General features: G+C 46.8%; 1 protein-coding gene across 1 annotated transcript in view; it reads left to right on the top strand.

Moving 5' to 3' along the window:
* Positions 1-17,646, top strand: part of LOC129863861 (breakpoint cluster region protein-like) — a 139,932-nt gene that overhangs the window by 102,505 nt on the left and 19,781 nt on the right. Inside the window, exons 3-8 of the mRNA XM_055936201.1 lie at positions 7,447-7,551; positions 7,692-7,877; positions 11,901-12,008; positions 14,183-14,243; positions 14,576-14,628; positions 14,839-14,979. Of these exons, the coding sequence (XP_055792176.1) occupies positions 7,447-7,551; positions 7,692-7,877; positions 11,901-12,008; positions 14,183-14,243; positions 14,576-14,628; positions 14,839-14,979 (654 nt within the window). The remainder of the gene's footprint in view (positions 1-7,446; positions 7,552-7,691; positions 7,878-11,900; positions 12,009-14,182; positions 14,244-14,575; positions 14,629-14,838; positions 14,980-17,646) is intronic.

The raw sequence follows: 17,646 nt of genomic DNA, 5'->3' as shown, positions 1-17,646 counted from the left end.
GTAATGAATACATTGGCAACATTTCTTTAAATTGATAATTCTATGAACTGTCTTGTGCAAGTTTTAAATTGACAGAAGAGGTGACGTGCAGGTGCTCGCAGGGATTTGTAGTTTTGCATGATGTCTACTTTGACGCTAATTAGCATGTTCAAATCTGAGAGTAAATAGAGACGAATATATTGATAAAAGTCACCTTGTCCGAGAGAGATTTACATGGTTGTCACAACAGGCTAAGCAGAAACGCAGCCCTTGTTTTAAGTGTTTCTAAAATTCCCTCTTTGACCGCTAGGTTTTATGGGTATTATGTCACCTCCACTGTGGGTCTCTATTCTATCACCCTCTGGCCCGAGGCATTAACACTTATCTCTGAGGTACGTCATCTAACTATCTGTGAGCTTATTATCTTCATCAATTAGCTGTATTACCTAAATTATATTGTGGTTTTTGTGATGTGATTAAACTCATGATAGGTGTGTGTGTACACCTCACTGTTTGGGTTAGCCTGGCGCGGTGTGAGTATGTGTCGTGCTAATCACACTGTGCTGCAGTCAGTCTCTCGCCTGGAGGAAGTAGTCACATCAATGGTCATAAAGGAAGGCCTATGACCCGCCCCTGTCTCGCCTCAGTGGCAGAGAGAGCGCTTGTCAAATTGATTGATGGTTGAATCTTCTAATAAATGATGAGTCCCTGGGGTGCACCCAACCTCTGACCGTTTGGGTTTGTCTCACTCATTGGTTTTAATAAGCACACACACACACACACACTCTTTCTCTCTCTCCCTCTCTCTCTCTCATTGTCCACAAAGTGAGTGATGGATTTGTTATACAATAGCAGGGATTGAGTGAACATTGATGCGGGGACTCTGTGCAGGTGTTTGATGGGATTGAGGTCAGGGCTCTGTGCAGGTCAGTCAAGTTCTTCCACACCAATCTCAACAAACCATTTCTTTATGGACCTCATTTTGTGCACAGGGGCATTTTCATGCTGAAACAGGATAGTGCCTTCCCAAACTGTTGCCACAAAGGTGGAAGCACAGAATCATCTAGAATGTCATTGTATGATGTAGCGTTACATTTTCCCTTCACTGGAACTAAAGGGGTCTAGACCGAACCATGAAAAACAGCCCCAGACCATTATTCCTCCTCCACCAAACTTTACAGTTGGCACTATGCATTCGAGCAGGTAGCGTTCTCCTGGCATCAGCCAAACTCAGATTTGTCCGTCGGACTGCCAGATGGTGAAGCGTGATTCATCTCGTGTCCACTGCTCCAGAGTCCAATGGCAGCGGCAAGCTTTACACCACTCCAGCCGACGCTTGGCATTCCGCATGGGGATCTTAGGCTTGCAACCTATGACGGTGATTGCATGGCTGTGTGCTCAATTTTATACACCTGTCAGCAACGGGTGTGGCTGAAATAGCCTAATACGCTAATTTGAAAGGATGTCCACATACTTTTATATATACAGTGCATTCGGAAAGTGTTCAGACCCCTTGACTTTTTCCATATTTTGTTGCGTTACAGCCTTATTCTAAAATTGATTAAATAAAAAATGTTCCTCATCAGTCTACACACAATGCCCCATAATGACAAGGCGAAAACAGTTGTAATTTTTTTGCAAATGTATTACAAATACGTAAGTAAGACCCTTTTGAGACTTGAAAATTGAGCTCAGGTGCATCCTGTTTCCATTGATCATCCTTGAGATGTTTCTACAACTTGATTGGAGTCCACCTGTGGTAAATTCCATTGATTGGACACAATATATTTTATTTAACTAGGCAAGTCAATTTTTATTTACAATGACAGCCTTCCCCGGCCAAACCCTCGCCTAACCCGGACGACGCTGGGCCAATTGTGCGCCGCCCTATGGGACTCTCGATCACGGCCGGTTGTGATACAGCCCGGGATTGAACCAGGGCCTGTAGTGATACCTCTAGCACTGAGATGCAGTGCCTTAGACCGCTGCGCCACTCGGGAGCCCTTTATAAAATGATTTGGAAAGGCACACACCTGTCTATATAAGGTCCCACAGTTGACAGCGCATGTCAGAGCAAAAACCAAGCCATGAGGTTGAAGGAATTGTCCATAGAGTTCAGAGACAGGATTGTGTTGAGGTACAGATCTGAGGAAGGGTCCCAAAAAATGTCTGCAGCATTGAAGGTCCCCAAGAACACAGTGGCCTCCATCATTCTTAAATGGAAGAAGTTTGGAACCACCAAGACTCTTCCTAGAGCTGGCCACCCGGCCAAACTGAGCAATGGAGGAGAAGGGCTTTGGTCAGGGAGGTGACCAAGAACCTGATGGTCACTCTGACAGAGCTCCAGAGTTCCTCTGTGGAGATGGGAGAACCTTCCAGAAGGACAACCATCTCTGCAGCACTCCATCAATTAGGCCTTTATGGTAGAGTGGCCAGACGGAAGCCACTCCTCAGTAAAAGGCACATGACAGCCCGCTTGGAGTTTGCCAAAAGGCACCTAAAGGACACTCAGACCATGAGAAACAAGATTCTCTGGTCTGATGAATCCAAGATTGAACTCTTTGGACTGAATGCCAAGCGTCACGTCTGGAGGAAACCTGGCACCATCCCTAGGGTGAAGCATGGTGGTGGCAGCATCATGGGACCTATTTCTGCTACACCCGTTGCTGACAGGTTTATGAAATCAGCGGCAGGGACGTGGAGACTAGTCAGGATCGAGGCAAAGATGAACGGAGCAAAGTACAGAGAGATCCTTGATGAAAACATGCTCCAGAGAGCTCAGGACCTCAGACTGGGGCGAAGGTTCACATTCCAACAGGACAACGACACTAAGCACACAGCCAAGACAACGCAGGAGTGGCTTCGGGACAAGTCTCTGAGTGGCCCAGCCAGAGCCTGGACTTGAACCCAATCGAACATCACTGGAGAGACCTGAAAATAGCTGTGCAGTGACGCTCCCCTTCCAACCTGACAGAGCTTGAGAGGAACTGCAGAGAAGAATGGGAGAAACTCCCCAAATACAGGTGTGACAAGCTTGTAGCGTCATACCCAAGAAGACACAAGGCTGTAATCGCTGCCAAAGGTGCTTCAACAAAGTACTGAGTAAAGGGTCTGAATTTTTATGTGAATATTATATTTCTGTTTTTAATTTTGCAATACATTTGCTAACATTTCTACAAACCTGTTTTTGCTTTGTCAATATGTGGTGTTGTGTGTAGATTGATGAGGGAACAAATCAACTTAATACATTTTAGAATAAGGCTGTAACGTTACAAAATGTGGAAAAAGTCAAGGGGTCTGAGTACTTTCCGAATGCACTGTCTCCCCCAGAGTCTTCCGCTACCATCAGGCCATTCCTGAGTGATCACATCACCCCTGAGGCAACGACCTGGAAAAATGTCACTTTCATGTCCGTGGGCCCCGCCAACTCTTCTGAAGGGTTAAGATTCTCCTCAAGGCTGTTAAATGTCTTTAATGAGTCCCCACTGCCTGGCAATGTGTTTTGCCTGACTCAAAATGAATACAATTTTTGTTGCCTGACTAAAACGAAAATCATTGTGGGATGCAATGTGGTAGATGTCAAAACAGAGACGTAGAATAACTAGACAGACTAACCGTCAGGCCCCTGTAGCATATCTCTCTGTCAATGCCTAGTTAGTCGGTCTCTCTTGAAATGGAAAGTGTTACAGTACAATAACTCACTCCTGTACAGAACAAGATTATTCAGAGATGTTTATATTTCGCATTACACCCGTGTGTTTCGTTAATAAAGACTTCAGAGAGAGGGGCGATGGTGATCTTCAGAGAAAATATGACAAATGAAAGTGAACAGGGCTGTTATAAAATGAGATGCCCACACCGCCTCCTACCTGGCTTTGAAGCTTATGGAAACTGACGTCTCGCTACCATGGGAAACTGAGAGAAGAGAATACATGCTATTTCAATGTTTCTACGTTTCTCTCAATGTCCTCAGTTGTCAGGCTTACTCATATGATAATAACTGTTAGTATATATTATGGTGTATTTCCAGTGAGCAATTAGCTTGGGACCTACTTAAACAAATCAGTAGTGATGATGAGTCCGTGCTATTAGGACCACTGCTAGTTGTGTATTTTGGATGTATTTAGTGAATGAGAAATGAAGTCAAGGTACACAAAGTTACTGTAGACTGACTTTGGGTGGGTGCGTTCCTTATGATTGTCCTACTATTTACACACACAAACGCACACACACACACACACACACACACACACACACACACACACACACACACACACACACACACACACACACACACACACACACACACACACACACACACACACACACACCGGACACACTCAACTCTTTTAGTTGTGTGTACAGTAAGTACCTACTTTAAGGGAGTGGCTGCTGTTGTTGAGCTATAGGCCCAGCCCTAGACCCCCTCTGTCTTGGCTGTCTGCACACTGAGAGGGGCTCATTAGTTGTTGCCGTGACAATGAATAAAATATGTTATTATGGAGATGTGATGGGCCATCCCGAGGTGAGGATGAGTGTCTGGGCCTGAGCAGTGAATGAATAAACACTCGTCGTTTTCCCTCCTCACTCAACTACACAATGGAAACGTGGGCTGGCTGGGCCCATTATAACTCGAGAAGGTTTCACAAAATGTTCTCTTCACTCATTTTTATTTAAAGAGATTCTCTGGTACTTTTGTATACTTTTTAGACAGTGGTTTTAAAAGTGGTCCCCGAAAATGACGTACTACGTAATTATGTGCAGATACACTATATATACAAAAGTATGTGGACACCCCTTCAAATGAGTGGATTTGGCTATTTCAGCCAAACCCGTTGTTGACAGGTGGATAAAATCAAGGACAGAGCCATGCAATCTCCATAAACAAACATTGGCAGTAGAATGACCTTACTGAAGAGCTCAGTGAATTTCATCGTGGCACCGTCATAGGATTCCACCTTTCCAATAAGTCAGTTTGTCAAATTTCTGCCCTGCTAGAGCTGCCCCAGTCAACTGTAAGGGCTGTTATTGTGAAGTGGAAACATCTAGGAGCAACAACGGCTCAGCCGCGTAGTGGTAGGCCACACAAGCTCACAGAACGGGACCGCTGAATGCTGAAGCACGTAGAGCGTAAAAATTGTCTGTTCAACACTCACTGCCGAGTTCCAAACTACCTCTGAAAACAACATCAGCACAATAACTGTTTGTCGGGAGCTTCATGAAATGGGTTTCCATGGCCGAGCGGTGGCACACAAGCCTAAGATCACCATGTGCAATGCCAAGCGTCGACTGGAGTGGTGTAAAGCCGCCATTGGAATCTGGAGGAGTGGAAACACGTTTTTTGGAGTGATGAATCACGCTTCACCATCTCGCAGTCCGACAGATGAATCTGTGTTTGGCGGATGCCAGGAGAGCATTACCTGCCCCAATGCATAGTGTCAACTGTAAAGTTTGGTGGAGGAGGAATAATGGTCTGAAGCTGTTTTTCATGGTTCGGGCTAGACCCCTTAGTTCCTGTGAAGGGAAATCTTAACGCTACAGCATACAATGACATTCTCGCCGATTCTGTGCTTCCAACTTTTGGAAACAGTTTGGTCATACATCTGTTCTCAGTCATGTAGCTGGTCCAAACATCCAAAGCGTGCATACTCTTGTCAAATAAAATGCTTTAAATGATCTTCTCTTTTAACACTCTTGTCAAGTATGGAAGCAGAAAAGGCCTGTTGTATAAGAGCCAGAGAAACCGATCCAAACACAGCACAGACCCCTGGGTAATGGAGTCCATCAGTTTGTCTGGACCCCTGTAGTTCCCCAGAGACTCTTACTGACATCTGCTGCTTCCACTACCTGTGCAGTGGCCATTTACCCCCCATTAACACACACATACACACACACACAAGGGGCTTTCTCGCATTGTGTCATTCATTTCAGCATTTATGCATTTGTTGGACTTATTATCTCTCCTATGGCTTCTGTTACTAAACTGTTACACACACACACACACACACACGTTTGTTTTACTATCCTTGTGGGGACCAAACATCTGATTCCCATTCTTAACCTAACCTTAGCCCCTATCCCCTAATTCTAACCCTAACCTTAAATCTAACCCCTAAACCTAAAATAGCCTTTTTCTATGTGGGGACCGGCGAAATGTCCCCATTTGTCAAACTCTGAATTTTCTTGTTTTACTATCCTTTTGAGGTCATCTGGTTCCCACAAGGATACTAAAACCAAACACACACACACACACAATCACACATAGAGAAAAGCCCTTTACCTGAGCACGCATTATGTCTGCCCTTATCCTGTCTGAGACTAAAGTACATTCTCATCATAGTCTCCAAATTAAGGCAGTAGTCAGATCCCTCTCTATTGTAGCTTACCCCTCCACTCTCAGAATCTCTCTTTCAAAGGAGCCCCAGGCGGTGTTCTGAAGTAGCTGGGTACAGATAGCTTTAGTTCAGCTTAGTGAATGGGTTGGATAGCCCAGACCCAGGAGAGGTACTGCCTGGCCCAGCCGTGGCCTTCTCTACTCTGCTCTACTCTCCCCTTCCTCCACTCCTTCTCTCCTCTGTCCTGGAGCCTGGGGGTTAGCTTGGCCTCCTGCCATGACTCTCCTCTGTCTTGGAGCCTGGGGGTTAGCTTTGCCTCCTGCCATGACTCTCCTCTGTCCTGGAGCCTGGGGGTTAGCTTTGCCTCCTGCCATGACTCTCCTCTGTCCTGGAGCCTGGGGGTTAGCTTTGCCTCCAGCCATGACTCTCCTCTGTCTTGGAGCCTGGGGGTTAGCTTTGCCTCCTGCCATGACTCTCCTCTGTCCTGGAGCCTGGGGGTTAGCTTTTCCTCCTGCCATGACTCTCCTCTGTCCTGGAGCCTGGGGGTTAGCTTTGCCTCCAGCCATGACTCTCCTCTGTCCTGGAGCCTGGGGGTTAGCTTTGCCTCCAGCCATGACTCTCCTCTGTCCTGGAGCCTGGGGGTTAGCTTTGCCTCCAGCCATGACTCTCCTCTGTCCTGGAGCCTGGGGGTTAGCTTTGCCTCCAGCCATGACTCTCCTCTGTCTTGGAGCCTGGGGGTTAGCTTTGCCTCCTGCCATGACTCTCCTCTGTCTGGGCCATTTTTAGATACCAACTTACATCCCACGGGAAACCCTGACTGCCAGAGTTATTTTAGTTTCCTTGGTTAGGCAAGACGGCCCAAAGCTCTTTCCTTGGCCGCATGGTGAATGTTTTTACACTCTAGTGAGGTTGGGTTGGCCTGGAAGAATGCTATAGAACAATGGCTTCTTTAAAGACGAAGCTGTATCTTTTACACCCCAGCTTTTATAAACTATTGCTCCTCTAATCTTCCCACTACGTTGTTGTCATTCAGACTCAAACTAATGGTCGTGCCTGGTGTGCTTTGTCTCATTCTGTACAGTACTTGTATTGTGTACGTTTGTCATTGTTGTTTCCTGTGTGTTCGCTGCAGACGGAGTTGGACCTGGAGAAAGGCCTGGAGATGAGGAAGTGGGTTCTGTCTGGGATCCTGGCCAGCGAGGAGACCTACCTCAGCCACTTGGAGGCACTGCTACTGGTGAGAGGCTGGAACACACACACACACACACACATACACACACATGACTTGCCGTGACCGCTCTGTGTCACACAAACACACACACACACACACACACTATACAAACTCCCTTTCTATCTCCCTCCCTCCTATTATCTCAGCCTATGAAGCCTCTGAAGGCAGCAGCCACCACGTCCCAGCCGGTGCTGACCATCCCCCAGATCGAGACCATCTTCTTCAAAGTGCCTGAGCTCTACGAGGTCCACAAGGAGTTCTACGACGGCCTGCTCCCCCGGGTGCAGCAGTGGAGCCACCACCAGCGGGTGGGGGACCTCTTCCAGAAACAGGTGAGGTCATAAGAAAGATTCTTGGGGTGTTCCCCCTGCCCTGTGTCTGTAGGAGCCTGGAGCCTGACTCGGGATGACAGAGGACTTCCCTGGACCTGGCAACATGACATCATGATATCGTTTTGACAATGACACAGGACCTGGATGTATTATGCAGTCTGCCTGTGGAATGTAAAAGCACAGCTCACTGCAGCAGCCTTACTCTGAATGGGAGCCTTCAAATGTCCGATCTGATCAACAATGTATCATCAATATGGTGAATGAAATCACTTTGATCGACCTCATGAGATGAACCTCTATGGGGACAGATGGAATTATCCCCCTCACCCAAGAAGTTCTGCCACGGAGGCCGGAACCAAAGCTAAACTGACTGGGTCCATTTTATCATGTTAACAACGGGTCAATTAACTCTGAATGAATCACTTGTTTATCCCTCTAATGCTCATGCAGTCACTGCAGGAGAGCCGGGCCTGTCATGAGGGCTGTGTGTAAGGGGACAGTGGACAGGGAGAAGGAGAGTGTCACCATGCTGTCTTTTCTACTGAGACTAATGCTACACTGAGCGTTGTGTCTCTAAGAAGCAGGCTATAAATAATGCCAAACAATGAGCGATGAGAGACTTAGGTGAAAACAATCTGCCGATGTACCCTTGAGCAAGGCACTTAACCCTAATTGCTCCTGTAAGTCGCTCTGGATAAGAACATCTGCTAAATGATACAAAGAAAAATCCCCAAAATGTAAAAGGAGTATTTCATTTGTCTGTTTAAACTGTCAGGGCAGAACACGCCGGAATCCTTTTCTGCATTTTATTTATTAATTGTTAGTTTTTTTCTCCTCCGTCTCTCTTGTCTGTGTCTGCTATGTGATAATCAGTGCCATCAACCTCTGCTTTTTGCGTCTCCCAGCAGACGAGCATCGAGAGGGGAGCAATTTGAATGAATGGATAGTAGGCTCTCTCTCTATCCCTCCCTCCCTATCTCTCTGTCTCTCTCTCTCGCCCTCTCTCTCAATTCAATTAAATTTGCTTTATTGGCATGACGTAACAATGTACATATTGCCAAAGCTTATTTTGGATATTTAAAATATAAAAATAAAAATGAGAATCAAAATTGTCAATGGAGACAACCCTCTCCCTCTCTCTCGCTCTCTCTCTGTATCTCTCTCTCTCTCTGTATCTCTCTCTCTCTCTGTTTCTCTCCCCCTCTTTCTCTGTATCTCTGTATCTCTGTCTCTCTTTCTCTCCCTCTCTCTCTCAATCTCTGTATATCTGTCTCTCTGTCTCTCTCTCTCTCTGTTTCTCTCCCCTTCTCTCTCTTTCTCTCTCTCTCTGTCTCTATATCTCTCTCCCTCTCTCTCTCTCTCTGTATCTCTGTATCTCTCTGTCTGTCTCTCTCTCTCTCTATTTCTCTCCCCCTCTCTCTCTTTCTCTCTCTCTCTGTCTCTATGTCTCTCTCCCTCTCTCTCTGTATCTCTGTATCTCTGTATCTCTCTCTCTCTCTGTATCTCTGTATCTGTATCTATCTCTCTGTCTCTTTCTCTCTCTGTCTCTCTCTCTCTCTCTCAACCTCTCCCTCATAGCAGAGGTCATCATTCCCTCAATTCCTGCTCCTCTCCTCTCTCGACAGACGTCAGTCAATGAGAGTCAGGGGGAGAAGACGCCGACGCGGCAGAAACAGTCTCCCTACCTGACAGCCATTTAGGGTGGAGGAGGGGAGCGAGAGAGGGAGGAGAAGAGAGTCTCTCAGATAGAGCTGTCTCTCCTTGTCAGCCAGAGGAGTAGTAAAGGCACATCTCTACCAGAAAGAAGGGAAGAAAACTCCTGGAAAGCCCCTAAATGGGGCTAAATAATAGACAGGAGTATTTTCCCCTCATTGTACTCTCCCTCACTGCTGTTTCTAATGTAGGTCTACTGAGACACCATGAAGACTGCCATTTCTTTGTTTAGGATAGATGGATAACAATGGTGTATTTTAAGAGTCATTTACACAAAGTGTTCAGTATATACACTGACATGATGTACATGTACTGTACATGCTATGTGTATTGTAAGATTACATTCTAGATCAGAAAATCATCCCAACCATGCGGTTACACTCGTCATATTTCAAATCCAATTTGATTGGTCCCATACACATATTTATCAGATGTTATTGCGGGTGTAGCGAAATGCTTGTAAACCTCACCATGCGTTCATCCAGCAACTGTGTGTCCCGAGCGGCTCCAGTGGCTCCCGTTGTGTTGTCTGCATCGCTATTACCGCCATTCCGGCTCCTCCCCGCCCATAGTGGGATTGTCACGCTCTGAATTCCTGTCCACTGTGCTGCAGATTGATTCTGGCCCGAGGCAGGACTCAGACACAGTGGGGATAGGATTGCTTGGCTCGCTGAAAATTGCTTTACCCCGTAACATCCAGCACCTCCTGGAAAAAAACGTGGCTTTCTTCCGACAGAGTGCCAAAATCGATTGTCTCTTTGTGACGGCAGTGGACATGAAATGCTGTAGAGGTCAGGGGTCACACCAGGGGGATAATGTGCATGTGAGGGAATTGGGATGAGCTCACACACTCTACCCAATAGAAGTAGAACAGGCTTGGAACCTCTAACCCTGGCAATTTGACTGGTAAACACATTGGTACGATCGCAATGGCTACCTGGTATTGTGACGCAATCATTTTTACGGTAATGTAGAATGTCAAATGATGCTATCTTATGTGGCTCATGCAATGGAATGTATTTTTTGTGATGTCAGTTGAGTTGATTCAACAAATTACAGCGCAGATTGATGAGTACACTTCCTGATTTTACTTCCTGCTTTTACTTTCTACTTTTACATTTACATTTTACATTTTAGTCATTTAGCAGACGCTCTTATCCAGAGTGACTTACAGTAGAGTGCATACATTTTATTACATTTTACATACTGAGACAAGGATATCCCTACCGGCCAAACCCTCCCTAACCCGGACGACGCTATGCCAATTGTGCGTCGCCCCACGGACCTCCCGGTTGCGGCCGGCTGCGACAGAGCCTGGGCGCGAACCCAGAGACTCTGGTGGCGCAGCTAGCACTGCGATGCAGTGCCCTAGACCACTGCGCCACCCGGGAGGCCGGGTGGCCAGTGGTCTTTAACTTCCTGCTTTGCTCCTATGGGTACACTCGCAATTGCCGCCGGTCCACCCATTATACCCATTGACTTGAATGGGGACGCCCGTTCTCTACATCCTGTGCTCTCCCCTCCTCTTTATCCCCTGCTCTCACGCTTGTATTCTGGAGAATAGATTGGGCTGTTAAGCGCGAGGGAGATGAATAGTGTCACTGGGCGGGCAGGGTTTCAAGGAATTAGGTAGCCTGAATGAGATTTCCAAATGTGCTTTTACAGCAACCGTTACCACAGACGCTAATTACTCAGCCTAGCGCAGGCCTCCGCTCCAGCAGGTTAGCGTTTTTCGTTGTGAATACTGTTCTGCAGCTCCGCGGAGTGGTCACTGGCTGGCACAGCCACAAAGTCATAAAGTCCTATTTCTAACCTAACCTTAACCACACTACTAACCCTAATGCCTAACCCTAACCTTAAATTAAGACCAAAAGTACATATTTGTTTTCATGAATTTTTATAATATAGCCAATTTTTGACTTTTCAGTTGGCCCATCGAGCAGAAATTGCTTAGTTCTGCCTGAAGGACAAGACTCGTTCCAATAAACGTCAAACTGCTCCACTCCACTACCTTGGCAAAAGCCATAAGCTAGGAGTGCGCTGCAGAAACACTGGCGCTTGCTGTGGCGAGGATGACACTGCCCCGTCTGTCGAACTGTGTCCCCAAGTCTGTGTTTTTGTTTCTTCACCCCTCAGGGGTTGTAGCTGTCATTTCTCATGTTGTGATTATGCCAACATATCCTTCATTCCCCCCAAAACAGCAATACAAAACAAAAGGCTTACTTTGGTAAATATAGATTATGGAAAGTGGTGACTGTGTTTCAATGTGATCTGTATTTTGTCCCCTCTCTCTCCCTGTTTGTCTGACAGGCCAGCCAGCTGGGAGTCTACCGGGCCTTTGTGGACAACTACGAGGTTGCCGTGGAGACGGCGGAGAAGTGCTGCCAGGCAAACACGCAGTTCGCTGAAATCTCTGAGGTAATGTGAACTGGCACGGAGGTAGAGTGGGAAGAGGGAGGGTTGATGACTACTGGTCTGGGATGGGTTTTGTCCTTTCATCTTGACTCTGGGGGCCAGGGGGTACACCTCTTGTTTTGGACATGGGGGTGATGGGAGATGATGACTTGGGGGTGGCAAGAAAGAAATATCCCTCCACTGAAAGTATACCAACACGCTCAGCCTCCCATCTCCATACCCAAAGGGACGGTTTGAACAAACATGTTCTGCTTCTCTTCAAGCTCTCTCTTCCTGAGAGGAAAGTAGCTCTTTCTCCAGTTCTTAGGAAGCGGCTTTGTGGCCCAGCCCCAGGTCACTCTGCCTCGCTGCGTAGAGAGACCGACTGAGAGGAAGCGTTGTACACTGAAAGTGGGCCATTAAGCACACAGGGGGAAATCTTTGGGAGAACATTTCACAGCTACCCGGTGTAAAGAGGACAGTGGGGTATCAAAGGCACCACTCAACAGCTTTAGGCTATTCGTTTTACCCACAAACCCCTTCACCGCCACCACCCACCTAATATCCCAATCATTGCCATTAGAACACAATTGAATACTGTACAACACAGGAGGTTGGTGACACCTTAATTGGGAAGGACGGACTCATGGTAATGGCTGGAGCGGAACCAGTGGAATGGTATCAAATACATCAGACACATGGTTTCTATGTGTTTGATGCCATTCCACTGATTCCGCTCCAGCCATTACCATGAAGCCGTCCTCCCCTCAGCAGCCTCCATTGCTGTATCCAACCAGAAGGGAGAATTGTGTGTGTGTGTGTGTGTGTGTGTGTGTGTGTGTGTGCGCGCGTGCATGTGTGTGTCTGAGCTGCGTGTGATGTTGAACAATGCAGAGGGTGTGGTGGTTAATATTCTGTGTTGGGTTTCTGGTTGCTTTGTGAGCCCCACGGCGTCCAGTGTTAGAGACCCTGAAGTAGGGAAACGCACTCCATCTCACCTATGTGCAGATGAAGCATGACAGGCTAATATATTCATTAATCCTCCCCCCAAACTGAGCTTTACAGGTAGCCTGAAGGGCCCAGCCATGCTAGTGGAAGAACGTCTCTCTCAGATAGGATGTGGAATTACTTGAACAGGGAAGCATAATGCCAGGGCAAGGACACTAACTAAACATGCCTGTGGTGCTGTCGTGTTTTGGGAGAAACAGTTTAGACAACGACGGACGAAGCTGGAGTATGTCTTGGTGTAATGCTTCATTACTTGTCAGATTACGGGAGTCCGTGAGTTAAACGATAAAAATCTAAATTTGACTAAGATCTCTTGACTAGCAGGGTTTTTTGAGGGCTCGTTTTGGACTAATATTCGAAAGTCCTTGTGTAGCCACGATCGCGTTTACTGAACATGGATGTGTTCAGGCTGGCTAGCGAGGCTAGTATTCACCAGAAACGTACAGTAAGAAAATAGGCCGAAACGAGGAAGGACCTACGTAAAATCTTGTGCCAAAGCTCCCGGTGAACATTGAGGATGGTGCCTGGATTTGAGGGAGAGAATCAATCAATCAGTGTTCTTATTGAGATATGTAATAATGCATTGTCTCTCTGCCATCGGAATGTGACAGGGGACAAAATGCTGATGTGTGCTTATTGTGTGCAGGATGAGATGAATTAGGCATTAGGCTGAGGTAAGTGTCTGTCCTCAGTGCTGGAGGCCTCTCTGCGTTCTGAATGGCACTTTATTCATGGCACTTATTATTTGACCCTGCTGGTCATTTATGAACATTTGAACATCTTGGCCATGTTCTGTTATAATCTCCACCCGGCACAGCCAGAAGAGGACTGGCCACCCCTCATAGCCTGGTTCCTCTCTAGGTTTCTTCCTAGGTTTTGGCCTTTCTAGGGAGTTTTTCCTAGCCACCGTGCTTCTACACCTGCATTGCTTGCTGTTTGGGGTTTTAGGCTGGGTTCCTGTACAGCACTTCGAGATATTAGCTGATGTACGAAGGGCTATATAAAATAAACTTGATTTGATGATTTGATTCAATTTATAGTGCCTTATTTTTGACCATGCCAAGGGCCAGGCTACTATTATTATTTACCAGCACCAGAATGGTTGTTCATGTATGAAGCATGTTGATTAGTTTCAGGTTTTTCCCCTGTGTAAATGTTGTCCACTGTTCACTCATTCTGTGTCCCTACAGAACCTCAAGGTGAGGAGCACCAAGGACTTGAAGGACCAGTCAGCCAAGAACTCTCTGGAGAGTAAGTAGCCCACAGCATTACTGAACATGGATGTGTTCAGGCTGGCTAGCGAGGCTAGTATTCACCAGGAACGTACAGTAAGAAAATAGGCCGAAACGAGGAAGGACCTACCTGTTGCAAAGCGTTTTGGTACGGTGCAGAACGTTTTGATACGGTGTGCACTAATGAATACAACCCATGAAATCACTGCCACAGGCTAGTGCAAATTTTTTGGGCCTATCTAGTGGAAACAGCACTTGCAGTATTTGACTGGGGTCATGTCATATTGCTCTGACGTAGGTGGAGTGGTTGTAATGTAATTCAGGCTGCTGTCTCTCCTTTCTCTCTTAAAGCTCTCCTGTACAAGCCAGTGGACAGAGTGACCCGAAGCACCCTGGTTCTGCATGTGAGTACTGGGCAGCAAGCAAAGCACACAGTTTGCCTTTAGTTTTTTCCTGCTCATTTTGATTTCCCGGGTAACTCTCTGAACCTCACACCACATGATTTTTAAATACTGTCTTGGTTTTAACTGCCAATCCCAATACTGTAACCCAGGCTCTGCTGTAAGACACTGTAACTCTGTGTCTCTGGGTGGGTGTGCCTTTCCACTCTGCAGGACTTGCTCAAGCACACGCCCTCCAGCCACCCGGACCACCCCCTGCTCCAGGACGCGCTCCGCATCTCCCAGAACTTTTTGTCCAGCATCAACGAGGAGACCACGCCCAGACGCCAGTCCATGACCGTCAAGAAGGGAGAGGTGAGGAGCAGTACTGATCTAGGAGCAGTTTTCCCTGTTAGGTCATAATGAATAAGATGACATGGACAGGTGGGGACCTGATCCTAGATCAGCACTCCTCTGTGATGCTTTATGAATAGAGGCTCAGCTGTATCTCTGTGTTGTTGAATGTTCTTAAGCAATTAGACCAAAGCAGAGCTTGATCTTTTTTGGCTCTGGGCCATTGTGACTGTTATGTTATTCTAGGTTTATGGTGAGGATATGGTATTACATCATTGACCAGTAACCCAACACTGGTAGATTGAACCTTGCCCTGTCCTCATAGCGACCTGTAGTGATTCCACTGAAGGGGCGGCCGTATGGGATGACCTAATATGGTGTCAAACGCAATATATGCCCAAATATGGCAATAATAGAAAGTCACCTGCACATGCCTGTCAGGAACCCCAGTGTTTGCTCTCTGTGCTGGATCTCCATCCCCCCAACCCCAACGTCTTCCCCCCTAGAGACCACCTAGGGGGGAAGTTGCACATGTTGCACATGAATGGATGTCATTTGATTGACAGCTGGCGTGACACCGGCGTTCATAATGCCCCATATCCAGCCTCTTATCGCTGACTGGGGAGTACAGATGTATTATTCATGTTGAGGCACCTCCCTATGCACATGGGATGTCATTACTGCACCCCAACGTTAGCCCCCCCAACCCCTTATCCTCATAGGCCCCATTCGCAGCTCTGTCTGCCCAGACCGCACTGATCATCAAGTATTGATCATGGATACATGGAAGGAGTGCATCGAATCAATGGGCCCTGTTATATTGTGCTTTAGCAGCTAGTGTGTGAGAATATGCCTGGGGTGTGTGTTTGTGTGTGTGTGTTTTAACCCCACTATGTTAAGATATACACAAATATAGTATGTGTCCCAAATGGCACCCTGTTCCCTATCTAGTGCACTACCTTTGACCAGGGCCCATGAGGTCGTGCACTATGTAAGGAATTGGGGTGCCATTGAGGACTCGTACAGTCGTCTTGGGATATCTCCAGCCTGACTGGAATGTTCAGTCACTACAGTTCATTGAGGCTTCAAGAACCTAATTAAATGGTGCTATTTCAGCTTTTTTTGTTGCTAGTTTAGACTCTTATACACAATGAATGACTATCATTGGCTACTCAGTAGAACGCTAAATCGACAACGCTTCCAGCGCATCGGTCCAACACTCTCTGAAAGCTGTTGAGGACTGAATAGCTGTGGTCCTGTGGTTAGCTCGGCTTTTGGACCGGCTCTTAGGTGGTTCTGACTTGAGTGTCAGCGTGTAACCGTGGTTAAGGAACTGTGTCGACTGATAACCAGATAGAGTAGAGCGGTTGTGGTCTGAGAGAAGAGGTTGTGATGACAGGGGTAGATGACAGTCATCTGGAGCAGGGCTAGAGAACCTCCAGTGTGCTGTTGGAGTTGGGCTATAGGGTAGGACCATAGGTTTAAATGGGTTGCTGTCTGGATCTGAGCCATTGTGTGACATTCCCTTTAAGAGGGTCTAAAGTGACATGTAAATATAAAAAATGTTGACAGGTTCATATAAAAATGATATGAAAGTATTTCCGTAGTAAGTCTGATAAGGAAATGTAGTTGTACTGACTCAACTAACTGATGGTGAGGATGACCGTTGTCTGATATTGTCACGGGGGAGAGGTGTACTGTACCTATAGGGTTGGTGTTGGAGAGAGAGGGGCCTTACTACATTCACATTTTAGTCATTTAGCAGACGTTCTTATCCAGAGCGACTTACAGGAGCAATTGGGGTTCAAGTGCCTTGCTCAAGGGCTCATCGGCAGATTTTTCACCTAGTCGGCTCTGGGATTCAAACCAGCGACCTTACCTTTCGGTTACCGGGCCAACGCTCTTAACCGCTAGGCTCCCTGCCGCCCCTCCCCCATCACACAGTAGTGTCATGCAGTAGATTGTAACCTGTTGTGCTTTGTTCAGTGGAGGCGTGCAGGAGGAGAGCAGCACAAGTGTCACCCAGGGGTCCTGCCCAGCCAGATGGGGGGTGTAGAGGGGTGGGGGCCAAAAAGAAGATGCTTAATTAAAATGCAAATGAGCCTGGTGGCCTCTGAAGCCTGTCTCTCTCTCTCTCTCTCTCTCTCTCTCTCTCTCTCTCTCTCTCTCTCTCTCTCTCTCTCTCTCTCTCTCTCTCTTTGTCTATCTTTGTCTCTCCCTCTCCCTCTCCCAGTCAGTGAGAAAGGTATCTATCACAGACCATCATGGCTGCCTTCATTATCTATCTAATGAATAATTAGAGCTGCCATTGGGAATTAGTAAATTAGCAGCGTCTCATCTCCTTGGCAGGGATATCACACTGCATGTCAATCAGGCTGAAGGCTGCACAGAGCAGGTGTCCTACCGTGCCTCTGTGGTGCCTGTGTGATGTGTGGCTTCCTGGATCTGAGCCATTGTGAGACATACATTTTAAGAGGGTCCACATCATAGAATTTGCAGTACTAGAATGTACATGAACCTTCTTACAGGGGGATAAAGGTCAGCCATGTTGGTCAGGGAGCCAGTGATGTCATCAGATATTGTGTCAAATAATGAATTTGAAGGATTTATCTGCACTGCATTTTTGTTTGCTAGCTAGCCAGACAGTTTCAGAGGAATGATTCCACACATTTTTCAAATGAACTGCCA

This window comes from Salvelinus fontinalis, chromosome 10 (assembly GCF_029448725.1).
Source record: "Salvelinus fontinalis isolate EN_2023a chromosome 10, ASM2944872v1, whole genome shotgun sequence".
Classification (NCBI taxonomy): Eukaryota; Metazoa; Chordata; class Actinopteri; order Salmoniformes; family Salmonidae; genus Salvelinus; species Salvelinus fontinalis.
Note: the sequence above shows the minus strand (reverse complement) of the source record. Positions and strands in the feature narration are given on the sequence as shown.